The sequence below is a fragment of the Linepithema humile genome, chromosome 4 (genome assembly GCF_040581485.1).
Source record: "Linepithema humile isolate Giens D197 chromosome 4, Lhum_UNIL_v1.0, whole genome shotgun sequence".
Classification (NCBI taxonomy): domain Eukaryota; kingdom Metazoa; phylum Arthropoda; class Insecta; order Hymenoptera; family Formicidae; genus Linepithema; species Linepithema humile.
The window spans coordinates 15,131,150-15,158,914 of record NC_090131.1 but is presented as its reverse complement, the minus strand read 5'-3'; the positions used below and the strand labels follow the sequence as shown (position 1 = coordinate 15,158,914).

General features: G+C 38.3%; 3 protein-coding genes across 7 annotated transcripts in view; 1 reads left to right on the top strand and 2 right to left on the bottom strand.

The window, feature by feature from the left end:
- LOC105676863 (uncharacterized) overlaps window positions 1–27,765 on the top strand; it is a 137,891-nt gene that overhangs the window by 74,832 nt on the left and 35,294 nt on the right. The window lies entirely within an intron of this gene.
- The window catches only part of LOC136999388 (nucleolysin TIAR-like), a 93,962-nt gene that overhangs the window by 48,095 nt on the left and 18,102 nt on the right, over window positions 1–27,765 (bottom strand). The gene's annotated exons all lie outside the window — the stretch shown is intronic.
- LOC105676862 (trithorax group protein osa-like) lies at window positions 384–15,628 on the bottom strand. Its single transcript, XM_012375060.2, has 2 exons — window positions 14,843–15,628; window positions 384–10,827 (listed from the first exon to the last, which is right to left on the bottom strand). The coding sequence occupies exons 1-2, from the start codon at window positions 14,855–14,857 to the stop codon at window positions 7,321–7,323; spliced, it is 3,522 nt and encodes a 1,173-aa protein (XP_012230483.2). The 5' UTR covers window positions 14,858–15,628; the 3' UTR covers window positions 384–7,320.

Below are 27,765 nucleotides of genomic sequence, written 5' to 3'. Positions count from 1 at the left end.
GTCTAATTGATGATTAAAGTGCAATAAACCAAGCAAGTCCACTTTCTCAATAATTACACTAGAGCGAAAAAAATCGAAAGATTGTATAACTCTATTAAATATTATTTTATCCTACGTAGATATATATATATTGAATTATATATAATAAGTAATATACTTAACAGACATTCAATTATATTAATTGCAATAATATCATATTTATTTAAAATTTTTTAATATTATCTCATTTGTTATTAGTTCGAAATACATAGAGAAAGTTCTTTTACCATCAGGTTTTTTGTTATTCTTACACATAAAAAAATAATCACATTAATTAATTAACGGACAGCTATTGTCTTGCGTTTAATGAGGGCGTTAGTGTGTAATTTGCTGATTAACAAGTGTGACTGATTAAGAGACAATCCCGTTTTCGCCGTTAGTAAGCAACGCAAACGAACAAGCAATTTGAGCGGAATGATTCCCTTTTAATTGCACATGGCGAGATCAGCCATTAGCGTGTGATGCTTTCCTCTTTCCCTCTCGCCGAGTCCACACAAAGCTTTTCTGCCACTCGAACCATCGCGAGCCCGCTTGGCGTTCCGCATCATCATCCTACCCTTGGCGCGAATTATAGAGGGGATCAACATCATGCGAAGTGTAAAACGTTATGACGAGGTCCCCCGGGGACCTTTCGTCCTGCCGATAGTCAACAAAAGAAGTTCGCGCGATCAGCAGCCTGCGCACTCAAGTATAAATCGCATAATACTGGCAACTAGAAATACATTCAATCTTTAGTCAATTTTTTTCAGTAAAAATGTCACATTTTTCTACAATCGTTCGACAGTATCCTTTCAGTATTTGAGCGACTAAGCTTTAAATCAAACAAATATCACTCTTTTATGCCTGTAAAATCGATGTTAACGATAAATAGTCGGTTATGTTTCAGGCGTACAAAAATGCAGCAATTAGTTACCATCTAACGAGTAGAAATGTCAAAAGGACAATGCGTTGGAAATAATGAATGACCCTTAGCGCACGCTATATGCCACCGCGGCATAAAGCTCGCAAACGATGCAGGATTGTATGACACGTACGTGCTTTCAACACCACGGCGCGAATAAACGACTGAGCGTACCCAAATAAAAGATCGTTTTCCAGCTGCTAAGGCTAACGCGGCCATAGCAAAATTACGAGGACTCCCGGCTTGGCGGCGGTGGATTACGACGATGGAAATTTTATCAGCCATTTCGAATACACTCGCATCCGGGCGCGACTCGCGCAGAAACGTTAAAGGTTCCTCCGTGAGGCCTCGAGAACGCCCGGGCGTCGGAGGTAAGAGGCCGGAAAACGTTGCTGGAAACACTTGCGCACGCCCGCGTGCGTGCATATTGCGGGGAAAATAGCTTAGTTTCGCCATGGGACCGAAATTAGATTTCGTTCGAGAAGACGTTCCAAATGTTCGCTCTCTAACCCCCCCGCCTCCCTCCCTCTCCACTCTTTCCTTTTCCTTTATCTGCCCTACACTACCTCTCCTCGAGGTACCTCGCCAACCCACCCGCTGCACCTTCATTCTTTCGCATCTCCCACTTCAACTCCGAATCGTCGCGCTCTTCCTCCGGCGGGTTTCCTCGTTCTTTCTTCTTTCCGCGCTGAGATTCCGGTTTCCCCGGAGACGCTCGACGACGTCGCGACGCTTCCACCACGTTCTATGGTACTATGCATATTTCACCGATTTTTATGGAATTCCTCGTAGACTTCTTTCCGGCCCCCTGCTTCCTGGCCTCCTGGGCTTCCTTCTTGCTCTTTCTCTATTTCGATTACGAACGTATTTTCTTTTTTTTTCTTTCTTATTCGCTTAGCTCTTTTTTTCTCATTTTTCCTTTTACTTTCCGTTCTCATTGCCTGCTTTGCACTTTTACTTCATAGTCATATCACTTCTTAACTGTAACGCAGCAATGTGTCTTATCCACTTTATGCTCTTGTCTGAGATATCGTAGAATCAGATTTCAAACGTGGAATCTTTCCATTACTTACATGTCTGGTAAAACAGGCGCAGTATAAAATATTAACTTTTCTGCATTCATAAATATTGCATTTTTAAATAAGCATGAAGAGAAACAGTTTGCGGTTCTCGTACTGTCTTGCAGATTAATAATTATTATTCTAACACTCTTTGATCATTTTAACTCCGCTTATTTATTTCATTTTGATCAGTAAAGAATCTTCTAGTTAAATGTTAACTGCACATTTATCGTTCCAGTACTTTATTATGTTGCAGTAATCACATATTAAATTAATGTTTTACGAAATAATGATTGCGCATGTTTCCGCTTAGCAGAAGACTTCGACATTTACGTACAGATCGTGTAGGCGTAGATCGTTACTTTTTATGCAACACTACATGGAAAACGTAACTACGCATTCTTCTTTCTCACGCATGAAGACTGAATACATCAATAAACCTCAAGATACATCAATAACATTTTTAGTTTTTGAAATTACAAGCGATTATAGACGTGCTATAATTTATGTAAATGATATATTTAACGTAAGCTTTGAACTGTGTTGATGAAAAAATTTTATATGTAAATGCAATATATACAAAGTTAATTGTTGCATATAGCGGTTTTTAAATTAAAAATTTTCACACAAGATTCTTTTATTGTTTTACTTGCTAGCAATAGTTTTTCTTTCATTATAAAGTTCCGATTTTAATTCTCCATATAAATAATTCACATATATCCCAGTATTATAATTCTAATCTACAAATGTAATTAGCTTAGAAAATTCTATAGACGAAGATTAATATCTCGTTTGTTAATAAAATCTAAATTCTTTTCCATGTGAAACTTTCACTAGATATATGTTTATATTAATAATCGACTATTTAACATAAAATTATGAATCACACCTGCATGAGACTTTTTATTTTCTTTATTTTTCAAAGCAATATGTGTACGTGTTTTTAAAAGTATAATAAAACTTCTTTTCATTACACTTTTTTTTTCTTAATTGATTAAGAATAAAGAATCTTTTTCTCAAGATTAAATTACTTACAGGAGATTGTCGAAGTTCTCTCGAAAAGATATATTTTTCCTTTCCTCTGTTACTCTTTTTCCGCTCTCTATAAATTCGCTACATTTTCTTTTTATAAAATATAAACAGTAAATAAAAAAATACATTATAAATGCAAATGTTAATTGCTAAAATCTGGAGGAATAAATTTGAAAAATGTAATAAAATACTTTTTATCAAATTGTAAAAAATTGACTAGAAATATGTTAAAAATTAAATAATTATTACCTAAATACAATGATAATCAGTTAAATTATTATTCGTGATACTTATAGTCGTTCGCAAACGAAAAACCGTGTCACTTCCACCGTGTCAGACCCACTTTGTTATATGATGCACATACGGAAGAAAAAATCATGACGCGTGAGAACGACTCTAATCGAGCGACTGTCATTGTTTTAAGCCGCGACCGAACGCAACCGAAACCGTGAAGGAATGAATGAACAGGCGTAAATATACTTTTCTGCTTGATATAAGAAAGATTATTAGCACGAAGAGTATTATTTTAATTAGACTGAGTCGGCAAGAAATTAAAGAAAACATTGCGACAATTTAAGTATCTCTATGTTCCAGTCACTTTTTTTAAAATCTTAAAGAAAGATTTTCTTTTTTCGGATCTCGCTTTCAGCAAACTATTTGCTATTCACAGGAAAGACAATTTTGCCTTCGGCGAAGGGGCTACGCCGGGCATACGCCGGCAACGATACATCCGAGACTCCGCCTGTCGGCTTGCCTTATATTCCATATATATCGCCCATGAGGCAACAACGTGCCTCCTGAGATCAGTATGACTGTCGGTGTGTACAGATACGACGTCAGTATGGAAATAAAGCACTTCCGAGCTCCGCGAAAAATGCATACGTTCCCGCTGGCTAACCCTTCAAACCTTCCTCCGAGATCCCTTCCAATCCCTCCTCGTCACCAGCTCGTCTCGAAAAACCGGCAACTCCACGCGATACGGTGTACGATTAAAACTACACGAGAAGGAAGTCGTTACGCGCCTTCGAGATCGTCTGAGCGGTGGTAAAATTCACTTCGTCTTTGTAGGCATCAACTATTTTACCCGTAGCGAACGCTGTGTAACGTCTTATGCAGGTTCGATGAATTTTAACGAGTTCCGGAAATTATTATCACCCATCAAATATATTCGTCCTTCTAATACCTGCCGTGTAATCCTTTTAACATGAAACGAGATAACTCTGTTATAATCGCGCGATATTATCGTCCCAATTTTTTTATAGATTTAATCGCACAAATTTTATCACATTTCCATTAAACGCGGCGACATTGAAATCCTATAATAATTCTCTAATTTTATTTAGTTATTTTATTTATGCAACTGTGAAGAGTATGTAACATTCTAAAACTGAATTTATTTATAAAGTTTTACTTATTAAATTATCTAGTTTATTTTATTTTTACAAATTAAATATAATGAAAATTTTTATTCTAAGCTCTTATAAAAAGAACTTGAGTAAAATTAACAATTCTGATTTTATTATTGTAATATCAGTGTTACATATTTGGGAAAATGTGTTACACAAAATATACGTACGAAAATGACGTTCATGTTAATTAGCTTACTCAATGCGACCCACTAGCTTAACACGAGCAAGCTCATCTTTACGGAAAACGTGTGAATATTCTCATAGCTTCAGTTTCGGATTACACAGGAAGTTTCATGATCGTATTGTCTAGTAACGTGTAGCAGTAAGTAGAAAAGAGGAAGAGAAAAAGCGCAGACAGTGGGGAAAGAAGCCGATGAATTCCCGACGGCGAATGGATTCGCATGGAAAATCTACGTAACGATTTTAGCGCGAGGAGCGCTGGGTACTAACCATCCTAACTGAAGGCGAAGCGATAGCATTTCATTTACATAACCGTAATTCTACTTAGTGGCGGATATCTAATTCCCTCATACGTTTCCGTTCCTCCGCCGTGCCAGAATTCGCGGAATTTAGGCGACCGCCGATTTAGCCGAGTACTTTCACGAGACAAACACTTTCAGATGTGCAAACTTGTAATCCACATTACGACGGGCCAATCTCTGCAAATGGACTTGAAAACAACGTGTTTCTGCAATACTCTGCACTGTTAATGCCAATGTTTACGGCCGAGCTCGGCAACGCGTACTGCAAGTAGAAAGTAAATAATTAAAGAGTGATGATGAAGAGAGAAAAAAGTATAATGCTTATTAACATGTACATTACAATTAGCTTTTATTGTCATATTTATTGTTTGACTACGACATAATAAATTAATATTGGATGAAGGTAATGAGGAGAGAGCGGAAGTAAAAAAGTTAACATCTATTTACAAAGTATCCATATATTTACATGCGGAGCATATATTAAATGTATAAGCTAATAAGTTCGTTATATCCGGCGAGTGATAGCAGCGATTGCTCATCGGATATAAGCTGAATGTCCACACGTTGAGGGAGAAACGAAAGCTTCGCTGTATAAAATAATAAATTAAAATCTTAAAAAAGAAGGTGGATGTGGGTTAGGAGCAATTGGATGCGTTTTATGGCCTGGCAGTATCGTCACTGCGTACTTCGTAACAATGAGCGTCTCTTAAACGTATACGCTCTACTTATTTTACGTATCTGCTATACACCAAGTTATGCATAACCGTTTGTCAGGCGAAACCATAAAAATGCAAAAACTTTAAGATTATGCCACACTCGGGATTTTAACGGTGCGCTTTCACGACACACGCTCATTTTCAACTTACGCGCAGAGCCGCGAATCGCGGGCCGCGTAAAGTCGTTAATACGCGCGGCGGAAGGAAATAATGTTCGTCGCTTGCGTGCCCGATGGTATCGACGTTTCGAGGTTGCCCCGCGCTTCCGCTGTGCATGGCTCTAAGGCACGTGTGTACGCCCGCGTGTTTTTCGCCCGCGCGCACGTATACACGCGCGAAACTACAAGCGCATCCCATATCCACCGGTTATCGTCAGCAAAGGTATGCACAACCAAGCGTTAACGTGCTTGAACGCCCGCAGAGACGGGACGATGCGTTTTCACTCAGAACGAGATTCTCATAGAAGCCAAGCACCGTTTCGCCGGGTCATTAAACGAGGTTTTGAACTTTCACCTCGGCGAAGGCTGAAACCGCGAAAGATACGAGGCCGCCGATCACGATGCCGGCGAACGCCCGGGCGGCTTTACGAGGATGCGTCACATGGTTACCTGTATACTTCGCGAGAGCGATGCCGCAACCTATTGACCTACATGAGTATTAATAAATGCGCATAATGCTTCGTACCGTTCTTAAGCATCTTTGTGCAGCGATTGCCACTTTCGTCGAATCAGGCCGAAAGAGGCATCGATTATCAATAATCCGACAAAAATCTCGTTCGATATTGAATAATTTTTTTCGTTCTGAGAAGGACTATCGGGACGAGATTTTCATGGACGAAGATAGCGTAAGACGCGAGGATACGAGAAAGTCCAAGTCGTTCTGGATCCTTGATCGGATCTCGGTAAATCATTTGATAATAGGATCACCGTTTACGGACGTGAAATCTTCTCTCACATCGGTAAAAATATCCAATGATATCCGTGTCTCTTCTTACGTTCTCGTAATCCTAGTGAGAGGTGAAAAGTTCTTGGACAAGCAAACGGTTCGTCTAATAACCCGTTATTGATACACTGGCCAACATGTAATTATCACTCTCGCTTATTTACAATACGAGAAAAAGGATTGCATCAACTCCCATTTCTTACTCGCGCGGTTTCATGCCTTCTAATTTCAGTTTCCAGCCGATCAGCCACTTTAGGCACTTTTTGAAGCGCATCAGAAATTGCGTAATACAACATCTTCGCTCGAACGATTTTTAGAAATAAAGAGGTAACACAAGTTACCAGAAACTTTCAACATCGAATTACAAAATGTCGGTTGATTGCATTTTCTTTAGAAATAAAAATTTTAATCTGAAAAAAAATCTGAAAATATGGAAACATGACCGTTCGTTCTTGAGGCAGTGATTTTCCAAAGGAAAATTTTACCGAAGAGCATGTAACGCTTCGATTACGAAAATGCAAGAAATATTTGTTTCTCTGTAGCGGAATTTAATGCTTTTATCGAGATTCTTTGTAGGTTAACCGCAAGCGGAGAAAGTAAAGGGCACTCTATTGACAGCAGTATCTTCGTTAAAAATGGAAATCAAAAAGTCTCTGCAAAATAAATCGAGGCGTTCAAGGCTATTATTTAAAAAAAAAATGCTATTAAATATTTCCACAAAGGCACACATAATTAAAGTTACGAGGATTTCGTTTTGTTGTTGCTCTGTTCGTTTTCTTTCGCAGCCTGTGTCTCGCTTTTCGACACCGACCTCACCTCTTTAATCGTTTCTCCGTATTTAGTATCGAAGAACAAAGCCACTGATGGGTGATTTTTCAAATACTTTTCGTCTTCGCTCCTGTCGCTCGTTTGCTCGGATCGTTTTTCGAGCTCATTGCCAGGCTTGTGGCTATCTACGGTGATAAAATGACCATTTGGAACGCCAATTTCTTGCAGCAGATCAGAACCGTAAACTTTTTCCAATCGCTGAGCCTGCGGCGCTTCTTGAAGTTGCACAGCGGCATTCTCCGGCTCTTCTATAGCGGCTATTATTGATTGAAGTAGATCGTTGGACACCACTTGATCGTGCCTAATGCTGCCATCCGAATTTTCGGTGCCCAATCCACCATCCGCCGCTTGTATCTGCAATCTGTAAATGCCCTTGGAACCCTGAATCTCAAAGTCATTGGCATTGTCGGCGGTCAGTTTCTGCGCCAGAGACAATGCCTCGCTGCCCTCGCTTGATTTGAGAAATTGATTAGCGTCGATCTCGTTCGACGCGAAACTCTTTCCCTGACCGAGACCCTGTAAGGTCAGGCTTGCGGTTAGGGCTTCCGCCGATATTCCTGAGCCGTGCTCGAACGACGCTGCCGCGGGATAGGTATTCTGAGACTGACTAGATGAAGGTGCGGAGAGCTCGTTCGAAACGTCCGCGGTGGACGCGTGAACAGCATTCGGGTTACTCGCTTCGTTCAACGAATCGTATGTTAATCCGATGGGGTTGCCATAACTGTCCTTCAGATTTATCTTCTGCTGTTCATTATGCTGCAGATCGAGCGTGCTGACTGGTGGTCCGCCCAGGAAGTTGTCGAGCGGTTTCGTAAGCGGCAATGAATCGCCGGTGAAAATGGAATTCTGATGATTATCGTCGAACAGATCGCCTCCACCGGTGCTCGCGAAGCCTGTGGCTAGAGAATTTGTAAAACCTAGTTCCGCATTTTTCACACTTCCAGCGTGAGCGCCGGCATTTTCGAAATCGAGCTGCAGCTTGCCGTTAGAATGTGCGCCTCCGTGCGCGGATAATCCACCACCCGATAGCTCGTTGCTCGAGGGCACTTCACCGCCCGAAGATAAGCCTCCACTCAAGTGTAGCTCTCCGCTGGAATGCAATTCCCCGCTTGAAGGTAAACTGCCGCTTAAAGGCAGCTCTGCGCTCGCGGACAATCCGTTGCTCGAATGTAACGCTCCGGGCAGGAGTGGCTGCAAGGCGTTGTTGCAATCGTGACCACCGCCGCCGATTGATAATGAATTGACCACGGGTGTACCGTACGTTGTTGTTAACGCGTTATTCACTCCGCTGTAAAGATTGTTGCCGAATCCGGAGGACGTCGAAACGAAGGAAGTCGGTGGGCCGAAGTTGGGCGCTCCGTAAGTCAAATGGGGCGTCGGAGTGTTAAAATCGGTGAACGACAACGGCGTTCCATATTGCGCGTGTGGCGCGGCAACCGGGGAATTTAGAATTTTATTTCCGTTGAACAAACCGGCTGACGCGAAAGAACCGGGGAATAAATTGCCCGATCCCGACGTGTGGTGAAAAGACACCGGCGCGTGGAGATTCGGTAACTGCTGCTTCGCGGGTGGCGGTAAATACCGATTAATATTCGATAACAGTCCCGTAGGTATCGGCTCTCTGAATTGAATCGGTTCTCGAGTCCGCGGCGGTATCAAAGACTCGAAGGGTACCGGCGGTAACCTGAACGGTGGACCGTGAATTCTTTGAGAGTGCAGATTCTGCTTGGGGAAAGAGCCTCCGAATAATCCTCCGAACGATAAAAAGAACGGACTTCGTCCTCCTTGCGCCGCGGGATAAGGTCCGTTAGGCGAGTAGGAAGAAAGAGGCGGCGCACCGTAAGTATTTAAAGGAGGAGGAGAAAGCAAAGATGCTCCGGATAGCGCCTCGGTGGATTTTCCAAAAGTGGTTAAAGGCGGACCGTAATCGAGCGACGGCGTTTGTTGCGGTAACTGCTGCAACGACAGATCATTTCCTACATTTTGAAACCCGTGAGAATCTCTGCCGCTGTTTAGAACAGCAGCGTGAGCGGCTCCGCCATCGTCCGATGGCAATTCCAGTCCCGTATGAAGCGACGCGGAATTGGCATTAACCGAATTCGAGATATGATTGAACGACGAAGCGTCGGAAGTGCCACTTGACAATGATAAACCTGGGAGATCCGCGCCGTTCAAAGCGCCGTTTGCCGGCAACAGTTCGAATCCCACTGTCTTCGTGATGGATAAGGGTTCAATATTTGGCGTTCCGTATTGCAAGTTTAATTGTTGTCGACCGAACTGGTGATCGGATTGACTAGCAGTACCGACGACGCCCGGGCCTTGATTGTGGAGGGGCTCGTGCTGCGGCAACGGCGGCGGCGGTAATCCATTACTCTCCGAGGAGGCCGACGCATCGTGCACGGACGTCTTCAGATCTTGATCTTCCGGATTGTGTATCGGCACGCCGTAAGAATCGCTCGGCACGTTCGAATTCGTCGAAACGGCCAGCGCGGCGTGCGATAATCCCGCGGAGGCCAAGCCTTCGATGTAATTATGCTTCGCGTCGGGAAGGCCATACGTATCTGCCGGCGGACCACTTTGATTAGGGGAGGTGGCCAATCCCGCGATGGGCTGCCATCCATCGTACTTTATGTCAGGTGGTGTGGGTGGCGCAGGAACGCCTGGTGGAGGTGCCGGTGGTGGAGGTCCGTATAAATCACCGGCCGGTAGACCGTATTGCGGTTGCGGCGCGGCTACGGGCGGCGGCGGCGGACCGTACTCGTCATTGGGCAGAGGATTAAACTGAATAGCTAATTTTGGAGGCGGTGGACCGTAAGTCTCGAGCGATATAGGGATAGGTGGTCCATGCCCCGGCTTCGGTGGCCCGTGCTGACTCGCCGGTGGTGGCGGTATATATTGCTGACTCGATGTGCCGACGAACTTCAATGGTGGACCGTATTGAGGTTTCGGTGATATGAATAGCGACGCCGCTGGCGGCGTAAAATGTTGCTTCGGCGGTCCGTAATGAAGTTTCGGCGGGCCGTAGGTAGGTTTCAGAAGAAGGGAGGGTGTTGCCAAACCGAAACTTTGTTTCGGCGGTCCATATTGCGGCTTGAGACTTCGCGGCGGGCCGTACGATACGGCAGGCGGTCCAAATACGGGTGGCGGCAATTCCGGCGGTGGAGGTGGATAAATGGGCGTTGGTCCAAGGTTGCCGACTAATTCCGGTGGCCCGTATACCGGCGCTGGCCCTTTAAAACCGGATCCCAACGGTGGTCCGTAGTCGTCGGACGGAGAATCAAAAGTGTTGCTTATTCTATCCTCAACTTTGCCCTTGATAGATTTCTTCTCTTCGTTGGTTAACGGCACTTGCGCCTTGTTAACTACCGCTTGCACGTGATTTCCAATCAGTAGGACGCTGAACAGCGCGAGAAGCATCTAAAAGCAGAACGGAACGATTAGAATCGGAGAAAGTAACTTTGTGGTTGCCGTGATTATAATTCTGTTTCTCCATTTTCCGTACTAATCGTCACGTTTAGAATTATATAGTGATGAACGTATAATATGAATTATGTAAGCGCGATAATAATTACACTCAAGATTTTGAAAGATTTAATTGCAGCAAATTGTTTCGTAATAAAGTTAACATAATTTTGCATTTTGAATTTTACTTACGGTTCTATGATTTTAATTTGGTCTTATTTAAATACAGAATATACAGTTAGATTATGTATGTTAATTAAATAATAGTGATAAATTTAGATTACAACTGCAATTTATAAAATCATCATTTTTTAATTATTACATTTACATGCTTTTACTTTTTATTTTCTCAGATAAATATGATCAAACATATTTCAGTACGCAGAGCGCAATAAGCAATGTATTGTCAAAGATTATTATCTTTTTCGTTATATAAACATATCTCCAAAAATAAAAGGAAAATAATTGTCTTCTGGATGTCTATTCATGCATGTGAAACGCTAAACTAGACGTGTTCTAATTAGTTCGTCGGGCGCTTAAGAATAGTTTCGCGTTACAGAGATCACCCATGCTACTCATCATTGTGTAGCAATCATATTAGAGGCCGTGAGAACTTTTGTGTTATTCGCTTAAACTAGGGAAGTCGCTTCAACATATGTGAAAATTATGTAAAGCCACGTTTACACATTCTAAGAATTAAAGAGGCGTACGCGAATAAGTAATTGCGTCAATTGTAAGCAGAGTAGCGAGTATTGCATGAAGATGAATTGCAAGAAATGGAGAAATAGTATTTCATTTAAAACGTTAGTTTCCTCTCTTTTAATAAAAATTAATTAATGATAATTTTTAGTAATAATACTGTATTTATTTCTGGATTTCTAAGTGATTTTGAAGAGATCATACATCATCACGTATCTTTTGTAAGAAAATATTCCAAATGAAACTATCTGCCTGATCTTTCCTTCTTGAACACAATTGTAAAAATGATCAACTAAATGTTCTTTCCATGACATATAAAAGTAGAACTATTGCAATAAAACGCGCAAAATTTGTTTGTACATTTCGTAATAAATATCTGTTGCAAGAGAAGTTATTATTTATGCTAGGAAACTGGCTACTTTAGCCGTATTATTTCTATAGCAATGGTTTGACAATATCATGTATTAAACTATTAATGTTATACTAATTATAAGTAAATAATATCAATAGCTAAATAAAAAAATAATAGCTAAATAAAAAAATAGCTAAATAATAAAATATCAAAATTGTTTTATAACAATAAGTGAAAAAAATTAGATAGATATTTTTGAGTTTCAAATCATACATTTTTATTTTGTTTCATTAATAAAACAATGTTTCTATTTACAATTATTTCTATTTACAATTATTATTACAATTATTACTTGCAAGAGTAATTATTGCAGCAGCATTTTACAATACGCGTGCTAATATTTTAATAAATTATATTTTAAAAGTACGACAAATAGAATTTTTATGTTTCTGTTAAAAAATGCAATATTTGAGGAAATCGATGAGAGGAAGCGATGAGAGCATACAAGCTTGCCGTCTGTCAATGCCGGCAAGAAACCATCGACTTCTTCTTTTAAGTGGCACGATGGCCGAGATGCAAGGCTAACATAATCAACCGTACTTTCTCCAAAGACCACGGGAAATGTTTGCAATCCGGCAAATGTATTGCAATAATTGCAATTTCAAATAATTACATTTTGCGAAAGTGATTTCAAAGATCCTTTTACAATCCTATCTTTTATTGTAATATTTAATTATTTATGCTTTAAAATGTGTTTTTCACAAAAAATTGAATCAAAGTTGCTTAAGAATTCGTAGATGAAAAAAATTTGTGCATAGGGAATCTATATCACATATATGCTTTTTTATACTTTTGGCAATTGAACATCCCAAATTTATTTTCTTAACAGATGATTATTTGTCGTCATAAAAATCACACAATTATAAATGCATCATAATTATATATATATTACATGAAATAAATTTTTGTATACAATCTGTATGCTGCCAGCGGCCCATTAAATTTTTATCATGTAATTTTGCGCATCCGCCGAAAAAATAAAAACAGTTTGATTATTGCATATTAATTCCAATATCCTGCATAATAATTCTAATTATATAAACTTAATAATTTGAAAATAACTATGTAAAAAATCAACGAAATTCCATAGACAGCAATTCAATTTACAATCATCAAAATAAATCACAAGAAAATTGTTTGACGACTTTAGTCACATATATAAAACTTACAAGACGACACACGCGATCCATCAATGCGAACGAGGTCAACAAAAGAAAGTTCCAATCAAATCAAACGGGATGTGTTTTATCCAAAATATATATCCGCATTTCATGAATTAAATTATCAGACACAAGATCCTTTGTTATTAATTAACCGAAATGCAAAATTTATAGTGCTACTATATTTTATTTCAACGCTCTCATCAATCTTTATGTTTCGCATTTCCATAGATTGCATTGTTGACGAACACTTGATAGAATAATTTGATAGCATGCTGTATGTAATAAATAGAGAGTGATTGTATCTATGAGAATATGTCTGATTCTATCTGCATCTGAATCATAATCTATCTTTCACGGTCATGAGCATCGACTATGTAAACACATCATTAAGTAAAAAGTGCTGCCTCTCCGACATAATTAACATTTATGTCGTTTTCTTTTGCGATAAGCAGATAACCACTTTTACACCTGCCCATGCGGATACATTTTTTACTGCCCGTACGGAAATGTATGTGTCTCATATAAACTCTCGTTTTCGCATCGCCACGCGCGCAAGTGCAATGACCTATATTTTTAGCTCATTATATAATCATTTTTTATTTAATTATCTGTCGTTATCGTTCTCTCGTCAAAGATCAGTTCGAAAGGCTAACTTGCTTAACAAATCAACTAAAAAAATTTAATTGACTAGAATCGTCAGGTGGGTCTTTATTAGACACCAATAAGAAACCGGCAATTACTTAATCTCTGGTTGCGAATCGTCGCACTGTAATTATCGATAATGCATACGCCTAAGACCTTTATCGCGCACTCCGTTTATAATGCATGCGCCCTCCCTTGTTAGTACGGAAATTTATTCACATTGAGGTTGTAACATTATTTTAGCCATGGAGATTTCCACACACTAAAATATTCTTTTTAATTTCGTTCTCAAGTCTTAAATATGATATAAGTACGTGTGCGTAAACAACTTTCATCGAATCTATTAAAATACGGAAATTCGATTTATTTCATAAGCGTATATAAATAATTAAACCAACAAAATGTTAATTATAATAAATATATAAATTTGATAGAAATTTATTCAAAGTAATTTTTTGTTATTAGCAAAATATTTATTTTTATTTAAATTTTTATAATAATTATTAAAAATTTTTAAGTTATTAACAACATATTCAGAATTACTATATGTGATAATTATAAATAAGCGTAAATGGAACATGGCATTGATGGCTTGATAGCTGATTAATATGAAATAACGTTTATGAATAATTTTGTGTGAGAAACTGATAATAAATGTAACATATATTTTACTATGATTTAACGAAATATAAATTGTCACTAGAATGCAAATACTATTGTAAAATGTCAAAAGCGTTATGTGTAATAAAATTACATTTATTAACGTAATTAATAAATATTAAAATCAACGTAATAATAATTTTTACAAAAAATCTGTTATTCAATATTTTAAAATACATGTCACATATTTTTAAATATATATATATTTCCTATTTTCAAAAGAAATGACAGATTTTAATGACATAATGAATAAGTTACAAACATTTGCAATTGAAAAAAAGCATACTAAGCCTAAAGCACTGGATTTACTACTTGACATAACTATATTACACTTTTATTTCATTCTAAGAGGACAGTTAAGCACGACAGTCGAAACTCGCAGCGACCTACCTACCTTGAATTTAACCATGACCCACGTGCATAAACCGCAGTCTCGTCACTACACACAAATTATCCGGCACTACGTATCTCCTTCTTCTTGACGCTGCTTCCTTTACTTTTCGCCACTGCACTTTAAAAAAAGTCACGTCTATCCCGAATCGTGTGCGATTTAACGGTGGCTTTTCGTATGACACGTTGCGCGCACCATACTGACACTCGTCGGCCCGCAGCCTCTTTGACGGACGAGCACCACGACTCGCCGGTACTAACACAAAAAATGTTCAGTCTCGTATGAAGACTCCGCTTATATAGACTGCGAGAGGGCTACCTGCCAGAGGAGTCGTCGACTGAGGTTGCCGGGTGAATTGTGGAAAGGAGACCCGGGAAAAGGAGAGAGTGAGTGCGCGCCTAAGGGTACGGAGAGAAGAGAGAGGAAGAGAGAGAGAGAGAGAGGGCATACAGAGAGATGACGCGATGCGGGGCAGACGAGAGCGCGAGAAGAGGGAGTCCTCCTCACACGTCGTTTAAAAATTCTCTTTGTAGAGAAAGTAGGCTAGCCCTGCCTCTGTCTCGCCGAAGAAGTCGAAGATGCGCCGTCGTGCGCGCTCCCTGGTTCCCGGTGACTATTGCGCGTCCGTCACACGAAACCGGTTGTAAATTCTCCCGCGGCACACAGAAGGTAGCGCACGAAAGGATTGCGCCAACCGAATATTACACCCTATGCTCACATTCGAAGAAACGACGTGAGCTATCGATAATATATCTGCTAGCACCTGAACGCCGAAGGACTTAAAAAAGCGCGATGCGACTATGGTTTGCATAAATATGCAATCTGTGAGACGTCTCGTGTATCTTGTCACGACGGGAAAGGATATTTGACTCGGCAGATCCGGATGGTCTCGATAAAATCTGAACGCTGGTAGATTTATGCGCAATATTTAAACCTCAATGTAAATTTCATTACAAATCTTTATTTTTTTCCCGGTCACCTATTTTAAAGATTGGCCAAGAGAGTCACTGATGCATCATTGAGTCTTGAAGGATGCACATTAAGAGTGTTGCGTCGCATGTATGTATAAGAAGTCTTGCACAATACGACGTAATAATCTGCACCATGGTGAATTGTAGATTGATGTAATCTTCAATCATACTGATTAATTATTGCAATGTGCAAGAATAAGCGTGGCGATATCAATGTGATGCGAGAAAATTAGTCGCTCTTCTCTAATTAAAGCCTGTCTTTTACCGGAAATATAATAATTACTACTTCTGCCGCTATAAATTAAGTGAATAGAAAGAAATATTAGTAATTACGTGTTCAGAAAAAGAAAATGGATTTGTCGGCAGTAGAGTAATACAACAAAGAACCTAATAAGAAATCATCATCAGTGCGGCAGCAATTTATTTTTTTTGCTGTTTGAATTAAATATAAATTGCCGTTGAACTATTTAGGATTATACGAATCGTGATTTATGTTTTAATTAGAATCCTAAATGATAAATTAAAATAATTAATCGTACTAAATGTTGAACAATTTAACCATCTTGCGTACACACGCAATATTAAAAAGAAACTAAGATATTATACAACTGGAGATTTATCTATTTTTTTATAAAACGGTAAAAGCTCTCTGTCGCGGATAAATTTTTCAATAAAATCAAATATGATAAAGCAACCTTTACACGATAACGTTTTATACCACTGTCGAATACCACTCTGGGACACCTTCGAGCTTTTAATCACAGCACAGGAGTTTCCTCTGATGTGGAATAAAAAGACGGGAAGCAGCAGTTTCCGTACTGTGCATATAGTGCATACCACACGGATGCACCACCGTATATATACGCCCGACCCCATTGAGATCCATTACGTTGTCATCAATAATTCAGCGGAAAAGTGCCGCCTCTCATGGTCTGGCTTTGCTTGTTCGTCGGCAGTACCATCTACGCTGACGCTGTTACTGCCGCAAAAATCTCGAAATAACGAGAGACCCCGCAAACAAAATTGTTTCGTCCGAAAGTCTGTGCACCATACTGGGTCGGCAAAGGTAGCTAGTTACGGTACGCGCTAGAATTAATTGTCCAACGACACCGGCCATCGGAATTTTTTTCAGCCTCTCTTTATTCAACGATCTCGGGCGGGTCGAGTTTCCACCGCATCGTTAAAACCACGATCGTTGTATCGTCATCATAGAAATTTATCCATACTCGAAACTTTTGTACACTCGCTTTATTTCGAAAAAATGCTTGTTATATTAGTTGAACTGCAAAAATATCTTCCGATAATATTTCATATACGTTGGATTATTTCTACGATAATGATTCACGATACATTAATAATAATTATGTTTTTATTTCCAAGAGTTTTGATCAGGATTCATTATTTTGCGAGATATCTCATTGTCAACTAGAATGGATTCATTACTTGCAAGCTGAATCAGCGAACGTTCCGTGTGTTCAACGATATATCCAATTTTCCGGAAAACCATAACTTACCGTGATGGTGTCAGGAGAAATTGGATCTGTTAGCTTTGTCTTTAATTTCATCTCTTACGTGCGCGCTCGGTTGACGTTTATATCATAAATAATATGTGTGCTCACAGTAAATTTTCTAATCCGATTAAACTATCGAACTTACATTACTAAAGTTATAGTTTCATACATTATCTGCTTCTGCAACGTAAGCTTGCGTATATATCGTCAAATAAGTGGTATATTTGACAGAAATTGCTAATAGATTATATAGAAACTTTTAACAAGATGTACGCATGGGTACTTCAAATTTCATAATTAAGATTTGATTACACTTCAGTAAGAATAATTCTCGCAAAGTGTTTTGAAAGCATTTATGCGCACAAGTAGAAATGCATCCAATCACGCGTTGCGTTGAATCAAAGAGCGTTACCATACTTTTGTATCGTGTAACGAATAGTTAACCATGAAAGGGAAGCTATCAGTTACAGCAGAATCCATGGTCAAGGTGAACGCTCGACGGGCATTAAAGTTTTAGGGTCACGTCAAGTGGAATGCGCGCAGGTGCGGCAACATCTTGTACCGCCAGGCAGAGAACTTTCTTCTTTCTTTTGCTTGAGGTCAGCGTGATGACACACGTTGGGAGAAATCAACGAACAAAATGTTTATCCAACCACGTAAGTTTCTAAACTACGGACATATTTGGTATCAGCCACATCTTCTATCGCCTTTCAAACTATTTTACGTAATAAATATTAGAGGTAAAAGTATACTTTCTTCGTTATACATTCCGACAGACATCTTCAGCGGAGCGTGGCCGAAAGAAAATTTTGAAACTTTTGATGTTTTTGGCATATAAATCGTACTAAATAAACATTTTAGAATTACGCCTCTCTTGTGTCAATAAAGAACATAAAACTTTCCAATCACACATAAAAGAGAAATTATCATAAAGTATTAGATTGACATTTTTATCTTTATATAAATTAATTTTAATTGTTTTCTAATCTAATCTACTTACATTCTCACATCTATTTACTTTTAAAATAAATGAATAAAAATTGATAAAAAATATAAATTTGTGTAATAATAACCTGTATCAGTCATGTGATAAAGAGCAGTATAACGCGCGCGTTCGATACAAGCGTAATACGCAATATATCTATAGATATATAGATCCAATGCTCCTCCAATGCTGCATTGAATATTCCAATATCCCAATGTACACTTCATATATTAAGGATTAATACGCATGGGCAAATGGTAACAGTATTGGAAAATCTAGTAAGTGTCGATCGGTGCAATTTATCAGCCCTATTAGACTTGTCACACCTGATCTCCTGCTAAATCGTTCGTATGTCCGGCAATCGGCGTGTACCACAGCTGGTCCGATTCGCAACGAACAACCAGAGGTGGCTTAGTAAATTAACATCTGCTATGCATTTGATCACAAATATCGAATAAATAATATAATGAAACAATCTGTAATAATAAAATTATACATTTTGCATTATTGCATAAGAGCGCGTTTAAAATTCTATTAAAATAAAATAATATTTATTTTAATTTTTAATTTTCTAGCAAGCACTCGTGTGGTAAAAGTGCTTGTTTTTTACTGGCTCGAGTAAGAAGAATTTGTGCGTAAATCTTTGAAATAGATTTATTCAAATGTATGCGAGACGTGAATGCGCAGCTTTCCATTCAATCGACTGATGACTTCTTTTCCAATCGACAGACTTGACAAATCTTACTTACATAATTAGGGACGTCTTTCAATGCAAAATGCTCGACCCTCCGTTCTTACAATATGTAAATTTTATTTCACCAATGACACTTATTGCATTGTGACGAACATTTTCACTAATGCATAGTAATCGTGACGAATCGGCGCCAATCTTCTGCACGCGTCCTTTCTGACGAAACCCAGCACTTATTCAAACGTAAGTTACAAAGCATGTCCCAATATACATGTTACACCGCCTAATTGCGCCAACTATGTTTTCATCATCATTATGAGTTTGCATGTCTTTGTAGTGTCATAAGTAAAAAAAAAATTCATAACGGTATGAATTTTCATATAAGAAAAATAATTTTCATTAAAAATTGAAAATGATAGCGATTGGCAATTATATGTTATATCGATAGCAGTAAAAATTGATACGGTGTAAAGGCTTGTGTGTGGTAAATATAAAATCAAAAAGTTTAATACAAAAATTTATAATAAATGAGAGCGTGTATGCGTATCGGTTTATGAGCGGACAACGAATACAAAATAAGAATGATTCAACTCTTATGGTGAAGGGGAAAAAAATACGTCGGCGTGCGTGTATTTTCATCACATAAATCCGCCGTCATAAAAAGGAACGAGCGAATTTTCGCAACACGGACGCTTCTGTAACTGGGCGGTGAAACGAAACTCGCGCGAACATCACAATACAACGCTGAGAATTCGGAGCTTCGAGTGCTCACCGTCTCTTCCTCTTATTTCGCTTGCGCGTTGATCTCCACGTGTCGTAAGTCTAAAAATACTAGAAAACCGCTCACACCCGTTCGAACGATTTATTCATGATGCATTACGTTCGTATTCTCGCGAAAGCAAAATTCGTAAATTCTTCTCTTCCCACGACCGCTTTAATTAGCAGCTCAAAACAAAAAAATGCAGCTAATTAAAAATAGCTAGCGTGCCATTCACCCAAGAGAGAAGGTTTGCTCGCGCAACTAGGAATCGAAAATTTTCTCCACCCGTAAAAGGTTCGTCCGTTTTCTCACCGGCCAGCATAACTGTGTTATCTTTCACAAAGTCATCCCACCGAATCAATGACTGGGAACTCACCTTCGCGCCGTGTTTCCGACTCTTTTTCTGTCCTCTTGCCGTCGCCAACGGTATATCAGGTAATGACGCGGGCGCGAAATTGGTTTGATGTCGGCCATTATCGGAGAAAGTTTACAGCGTTCGTGTTTTACCGGAGTTTATCATCTCAGTTTCTCTCCCTCCTGCAGGGGGCTATCACCGTCTACTCGCCTCGACTCAGGTAGCCGCGAATTAGAATACTCCTGCGCGCCGAAATGTTCCCCGACCATCAAAATTTATCCTGGTTTACACTGCATGTATTTCCACGCCAAAAAATCATAATAGTTTATATCTTACGCATTTCTGAATTTAATTAAAGAGAAAGATTCTAAATACAAAATAAAAACTTTCTATTTGTTAATGAATGTATCATTAAATTTTAATATAAGTAGAGAAAGACGCACTGACTCACAGATTTATCTTAATTTTGCCAATTTTTATTTTTAATAACAATCTGTGTCTCTAAAATATATAAAAAATATATAATATATAAAATATATAATATATAAAATATATAATAATAATATATAAAAAATTAAAATCGTGCGATGATAAATAAGATATACACGTGAGAGTACTGAAATCAAAGTATGTCTTTCGTGTAGCTAGTTTTTAAAATATTTATTTAATTTTAATCTTGATTTGGCTAATTTTTCGTCTCTTTTTCGCTGCAGTTTTATGTAAAAACAAATAATTAATTAAGCTAGTTTAAGTTAAAGTCGCTTAAGATCGTTAAAATAGTCATTAAAGATTTACGTGACAAAGTAGGACACTGCGGAGGAAGTGATCTATATTGTACTCAATGCGTGCGAAAGACCTATTTGATGATTTTACGCATCATAATGGCGGCCGACGAATGCACGAATCATTCGTTTCTCGTGCTGTTAACCAATAATAGAACTCATACTGCCGCTTGTTGAGAACGAGTCTGTAATCGGATTTCACTGTAACTTTGCTTCCACCTATCAGAACCTCATTCTTCTGATTATAGGTATCACGAAAATCGTCGTTCCCGGTAACGTTGCCAACTAGATTCGTATCGTTATTCCCCTCGAAACTCCGACAATCAAGTGTCGCGTGAAATCAGTGTGTTCCACCTTTGTGTAAATAAAAATGTTACGGTGCTGCGTGATAACCTTTGGCTTCATTCTTTATATGAAATTAACTTTTTTAAAAATTATTTTACCAAAAACAAGTATTACCAATTTATAATAATGTATTACATAAACTTTACAGAAAATATTCTCAATTTTTTAATGTAATATTTGATATTACATTAAATTACGATTAAATTTACTTTCAAAATTTTTATGTACGTCAATTTTATGATTCAGTAAGAAAAAAAAATACAAACAATAAATATCACGCTCACTTAAGTGTACAAACCACCGAAAAATTATCACATCTGCTGTTAATGATCTTCACAACCTAACATTTTCGACGCCTGTTACGGCAACGTAATACATGCGTCATGTAATAGGTGGTCGTTGCAACAGAACTGTAACACTGCAGATTGTTACTCGTCCCATTAACATCAAGTACACATCCGGAAGAAAACTTTCCCCGCAAGTGTTAACGTGGCGGATCGGCACACGAAGATTTTGCCTGACAATATAAATCCTGAAACTCGTACGCGTTATTCGCGTATCGTCGGATACACCGGCGCGGTTTTGTGTCACATCGCAAAGTTCTTATCCGACGGTTGTGGGTCAGGTCCTTAATCGGATGTGCATACAGAACGGCGGAATCGGAATCTGCAATTTAAACGGAGTACGTCAGAGTTTTCACTCGGATGAATCACCAAGTGAAATCACGTACCTCCGCGTTCCGACGGCACGACGTACTTAGGGACACCAAAAATACGTAACATATGAAAATCTCGCTCTTATTCTTCCCATCTGTAAACCTCGATTTCCAAAATTCATGACAGAAGAAGAACTGTTTTCAGTGAAATTAGCGTTTTAGTTTGCTGGATAAATTCCAAAATCGACAAACTGTCCCGCCTACAAAATCGAAATAGTGAAGAAGGAAGAAATGTTAAGATGTCAATTTTGCGTGAACAGGTGGATTAATTTGAAGTTAAATGCAGTTTAAATTTTGTTATTAGAGGACCATCACAGGGTTGTCTACTATATATATATCTCTCTCTCAGAAGATATTCCCCTAAAAATTCCTTCATTTCCAAGGAATCTCTATAAAATTCCGAACGTGACTCGACGACGTACACTCGGGCGAAGCACATCCGCCGTGCTCTTCCTATATCTCTTCGAAGCGACCATTCTCAGCGGGTCATTAACATACATTCCTGCGGGTAGGCTTCATCTTTAGGGCCGTTGGATGGCTGTGCACTTTCTCTCGAGACTGAATTTCGAGCGTGGGATACGGCGACTGCTTTGAACCTGTGTCTTTGCAACGGCAACGTACATAGCCGCGTAAAATGAGGAGATGCTATTAATCTTCCTGGATCGCGTTAACCGTGAAGTTTGCTTCTCGCATTGCTACGTGCGTAAAAGATATGGAAATGGGATTTCGCAAAGTCACGATAGAAAATGACAGAGACTGGAAAGTGGATTAACGAACAATTCTGTTGTATGATCTCTATTACGAAAACGTTGACACGTGCTAAATTATGGCCGTAAAGACAATATCGTGACCACATCGGACCGACTCTTGATATTTCTAAAACGCTTTCTCTCTCTCTCTCTCTCTCTCTCTCTCTCTCTCTCTCTTTAACGAAATATAAGTGATTTATAAATATTACGCAGGCAGACAAATTAATTTAATTTTTTACACATGTAGATATTTATTCTTGGACAAAATTTATTAATAATTAATATACGTGCGTGAATATACACACAAATAATATTGCTTCTAATAATGAAATTCATAATGATATTATTAATTTAAATAAACATTTAAACAAAAATAAATTATAAGATTTTACGTTACAAGCAATAAAAGTTGTAAGTATGTTTCACCCATAAAGAGTAAAAGACTACGTGACACAACACATTAAACTGAAAAGGTTGACTGAGTCTTGTGAAAGCGTCCTTGTCGCTTGAACTTGCGCAGCGTCTGTTATGCATCATGCCTGGCCATTATTAGCTAAGTGAAGCGGTGATGTAGGACTCATCAGTGGACCATACATTGCATTTCTAACAATAAGAAATATCTTGAAACGAGGATAAAAATATTTTATAATACATTGGTAATTTTTGTTGCTACTTTTTTTATAATTCTCTCTCTCTCTTTTTCATTCTTTCTCTTACTAATTGCGTGACCGTAATTTTGTATAAGTAAATTTTTCATTATTGCATTTTTTATTCATGTATTGTTTTTATATCTTTTCTTAATTAAAAAAAAAAACTTTTCCTTGAGTTTACGATAGATAGCTAGTTCGATATCGACTTTTAACATTCTTTTCGTGGCAAAACAACCTTGCCATCGTACCATGCAACATTTTGTGATAACGCGAACGACGTCAGTGATCCTCAAAGCCTACGAGAATATTCGCTAATCAACCGTAACTATCGGCGAGAAACATCGTTGCATAAGTTTTTCGTGGAACGAGCCGTAACGAGAAATCTAGAAGGCCGTACAAAGAAGGGCGCGACTTCCGTAAGAAGTGGGCAGGGATGATGGAGCGCGATACGTCATCGACTTGTCAACTTGTCGCGCGGGCGATCCGCGCACCGAGTAGAAAAAGACGCGCTAGTTCGACCGCGGCGGTGCGGTTGCACTTTCTAAAGCGGGCGCGTGGTAAATCTCTGATCGGTAAATCGCCGGGCGATTACGAGGCGTGGAAGCCGTCGCGCCGAGCTCACGCCGCCGCTGCGTGCAAGAGGCGATTCGTTCCGGTCGGTAGACGAAGGCGCCGGTAGTAGTAGTAGCAGTTCCCTTCTCCGGAAAATCCGGTCGCCCGACAATTGCGACCTCTCCTCGCGAGAAGGAAACGAGGAGTAAGAGGAGGAGGATGGGGAAGAGGAGGGAGGGGGAGAGTGGAGGAGAGTCGAGAGACAGAAGCCGAGAAGACTACTTGTTTCGATACCGCGAACCTTCACCTTCTCCGAGGTGCACTTGAGACCAACTGCGTTAATTTGGTGCATAAATTAGTCTGCCGCGCGTAGCACTGGAAATTATGTCGCTCCTGCGTCAAGAAACACATACATGTTAGTTACTCACGACGGAGAGGAGCAATAAATTAAGTGAAAACTACAATCTTGATTATAATTTACAGTATAATAATCCAACTTCGTAAAAAGTCCGAGAAAAGAGAATGATAATTTCAATGAATAAACATTGAAAATTTATATTTCATGCATTTCTAAAATAAAACATATGAAAATGTTATACTTGAAATATCGTTTCAAATGTAATACTAATTTCCATATGTTAAAATATTACATTTTCATTTTGTTATATTTATTGTGTTATGCAAGAGATGTGTATCAAGTGCAAATCAGTCAAATGAAATGTATGAATAAGTGTACTAATTTCATGACATTAAATTTTATCGTTGCGTCATGCGAGATCGACGAGAGCGATTCAAGATACTTAGCAAGAATTAAGCATTCGCTATAAACGACTAAGCGCCATTCAAATTGGTTGAGCTGTTCAAATTAAGTTATGCAATTAATCATTGTGAGAGCAAGATGATGGGATATCATGTAAATAAATGTAAATTGGTTAGCACGCGACTATAATTGCATAGCGCAAATCTGCGAGTTTTGATCACAGATTAAAACAAATTCTTATTGAGATATACAAGGATATTTGATAAGATGTTCGTGGGTCACGTGAATTAGCATGAATTTGGCAGGTCCAGTATATCAAAGTTCATCTTATCGTTCGCGATAAAAAAGCATATATACGCGCAACATTGTTGAAGAATCCGGTTATCTGGTAATACGAGTACTCGTCACGAAAAGGAAATGCCGACGAATGAGGGGATGGGGAAGGGAAGACGGAAGAATGGGTAGTCACCTCGATAAGAGAAACCTGCAGGTTCGTCCTTCTAGTCGCAAACTTGTTTGAATGCATTGCTTCCGAATGCAAATTGCAATTTGTCGCTGACGAGAAGAGAAATGGAAGTAACCCGGTGACGCAAAGGCGAAGAACGTTTCTTTGGGCGGTTTATGGCGTTCATTAGAGTTCGAGATCGTACAGCTTAATTTTATTGCTAGCCGTTTGATCGTGGTTAGCAATGTTAATTGCAATTTATCTAGTTGTTTCCAGTTTTTTTATACCAAACAAAAAAAAAATAATATATCGCGCTTCTTCAAATAAACGTCTTTTCTGAATGCGCATCGATTTTGTATTCTAACCAAAAATAAATCTATAATAACTACCGAGTCACGAAATTTTTCATTTTAGTATTGCAAACATAATTCAAATATTTATGCATCACAGACGTTAACTGTGAAAGGAAGCACTGCAGAAATTGAAGCGCAAAGTGTGGAGGTAAAGCGAGGAAAGAGATGAGCAACCATCTGGATGGGAAAAACCTTCACTGTTCCCGCAGGGAACTCCTTCCCTTCTCTCTGCTGACGTTCTTGAATGCATTGATTCTGACTGCATATCTCGATTTACTGGCAATGAAGCGAGAAACGAGGCTACTTTATCCGTTCAAAGAACTGACCTTCAACTTTTATTCCATATTCAAGCTGAGGAATGCTGTTATATGATATATTGTTATGCAACGAGCTTCTTAAACGTATAATAAAATTACATATAACAATTTTAAATGTACAATTATAACTGTATAATCATTTTTAAGATACATTTTTTTATCGTCATTATGATTACACAATTTAATTTAAAGTATAAAGCCATGTGAATACTGCGGATGAGATGCATCACTGATCCATAGAATATATCGGAAAAACAAATATAATGCCGAACACTAGAATACATCTGCCACAATTTCGATGACAAAGTCGGCGCCGTGAAAGCCAACGAACATAACTTATTAGCGTCTGGCGCGCGTGTGTGCATCCGTACACATTAGAATCGCGTGGTACATTAGAATAACTGGCGCATCCATGGAATTTGGTATCAGAGAAATTCTGTCGATCGATGACAGAAGCGCGACGCGCGCTAGTCGAACTTTCGTTTCAACTAGTTCTCTCCCCCTCGTTGAATCGGCAATATCTTCCTGAATTATACGACTGTGCATTGCTATGCATTCTGCGCGGCCGTTGATGTAACGCCAGTGCGAGAATGCACGAGAAGGCGCGTAGGGCGTATATTTCGCACAACGATTGAATCGTCTCGTTGACGCGAAATAACAAGAGAGTAACGCTCGGAATTTTATTACAAAATGATTTTTATCGTATTTCTATTCTGTAGAATATAGGAGTAGACTATACCGGACGATTAAATGAATGGATAATTAATAAAATAATGCGCATGATTAAAAGGACTCAATAACAATAAAATTATTGTGTAGAAGTTACGTCGTATCGCTACGCGTGAAGGCCGCATTTTATTCATCCTTTTAATTCTATCTACATCATTGATAAAATCGTTGCGCAATGGAAAGTATGTCTATAAGGTATTAAATTTCAATTACAATCATAAAAGTGTCTGTGCTTTCAAACGGAATACGAATATGGAAGAGGAAATAATCGAATATAATTACATCATAATTGATATATGTAGTATTAAATAATAAAACATCAATGAAAGTCGATTCTAATGGAATAATAGTTGATGCTTAATTTATCAGTAATTATCGGTACGCAATATGTGTGCTTCGGAATTTTATTCTGTAAAATGCAAGTTAATATGCAGTCACAATTCTGGCGAAATGTTTTATTCAATATATATTTCTGTTAATTTACTGACTCTTATAGTCTCGGCAAGCGCTGTTTAACAATGAATGAAATAGAAAGATACGCAAACCTGTTATATTACTTTATAATTTTGTTCATGTAATGTGCTCAATTTTGTAATTTCTAAAGTCAGTATAAGATGACTAACATAAGTGAATATCATTTACAGGATGTCCCATGAAACTATAATTAACATTTTTGAACACACATAGGAAACAAAAAATAAATAAAATACCTTATAATAGAGGACACTTTGCAGTTTTATTTACGTATAAACTAAAGACAATATTTTTATCATAAATAAACGCTTATTAAAAAATGCCAGATATGGCTAATTTTAATGATATATATTTTCGAAGTGCGCAAGTCAGAATTAAAACAAAAATTAAGTCGATAACTGTAACTTTTGTTGCATAAAGTTTTTCATAGTTTCCAAAAGTTACTTAATCTTTTTGTTATAATTACAACGGTGTGCACTTTGAAAATATAAGCCATTAAAATGAGCAAAATTTGGCATTTTTTTATAAATGTTTATTTAATGATAAAAATATTTTCGATTGTTTTTAGTTTATATGCAAATAAAACTGTAAAATGTCCTCTGTTAGAAGATATTTTATTTTCCTTGCTGTCTATGTGCGTTTAAAAATGACAGCTAATTAATTTCGACAACTGCCCATCGGATACCCTGCATAAAATTAGTAAATCCGGTTCTTATATTCTTTTACGAATCTCAAAATGTTAAATGATAAAATCACTAAAAGATGTTACTGACCTCACTGGA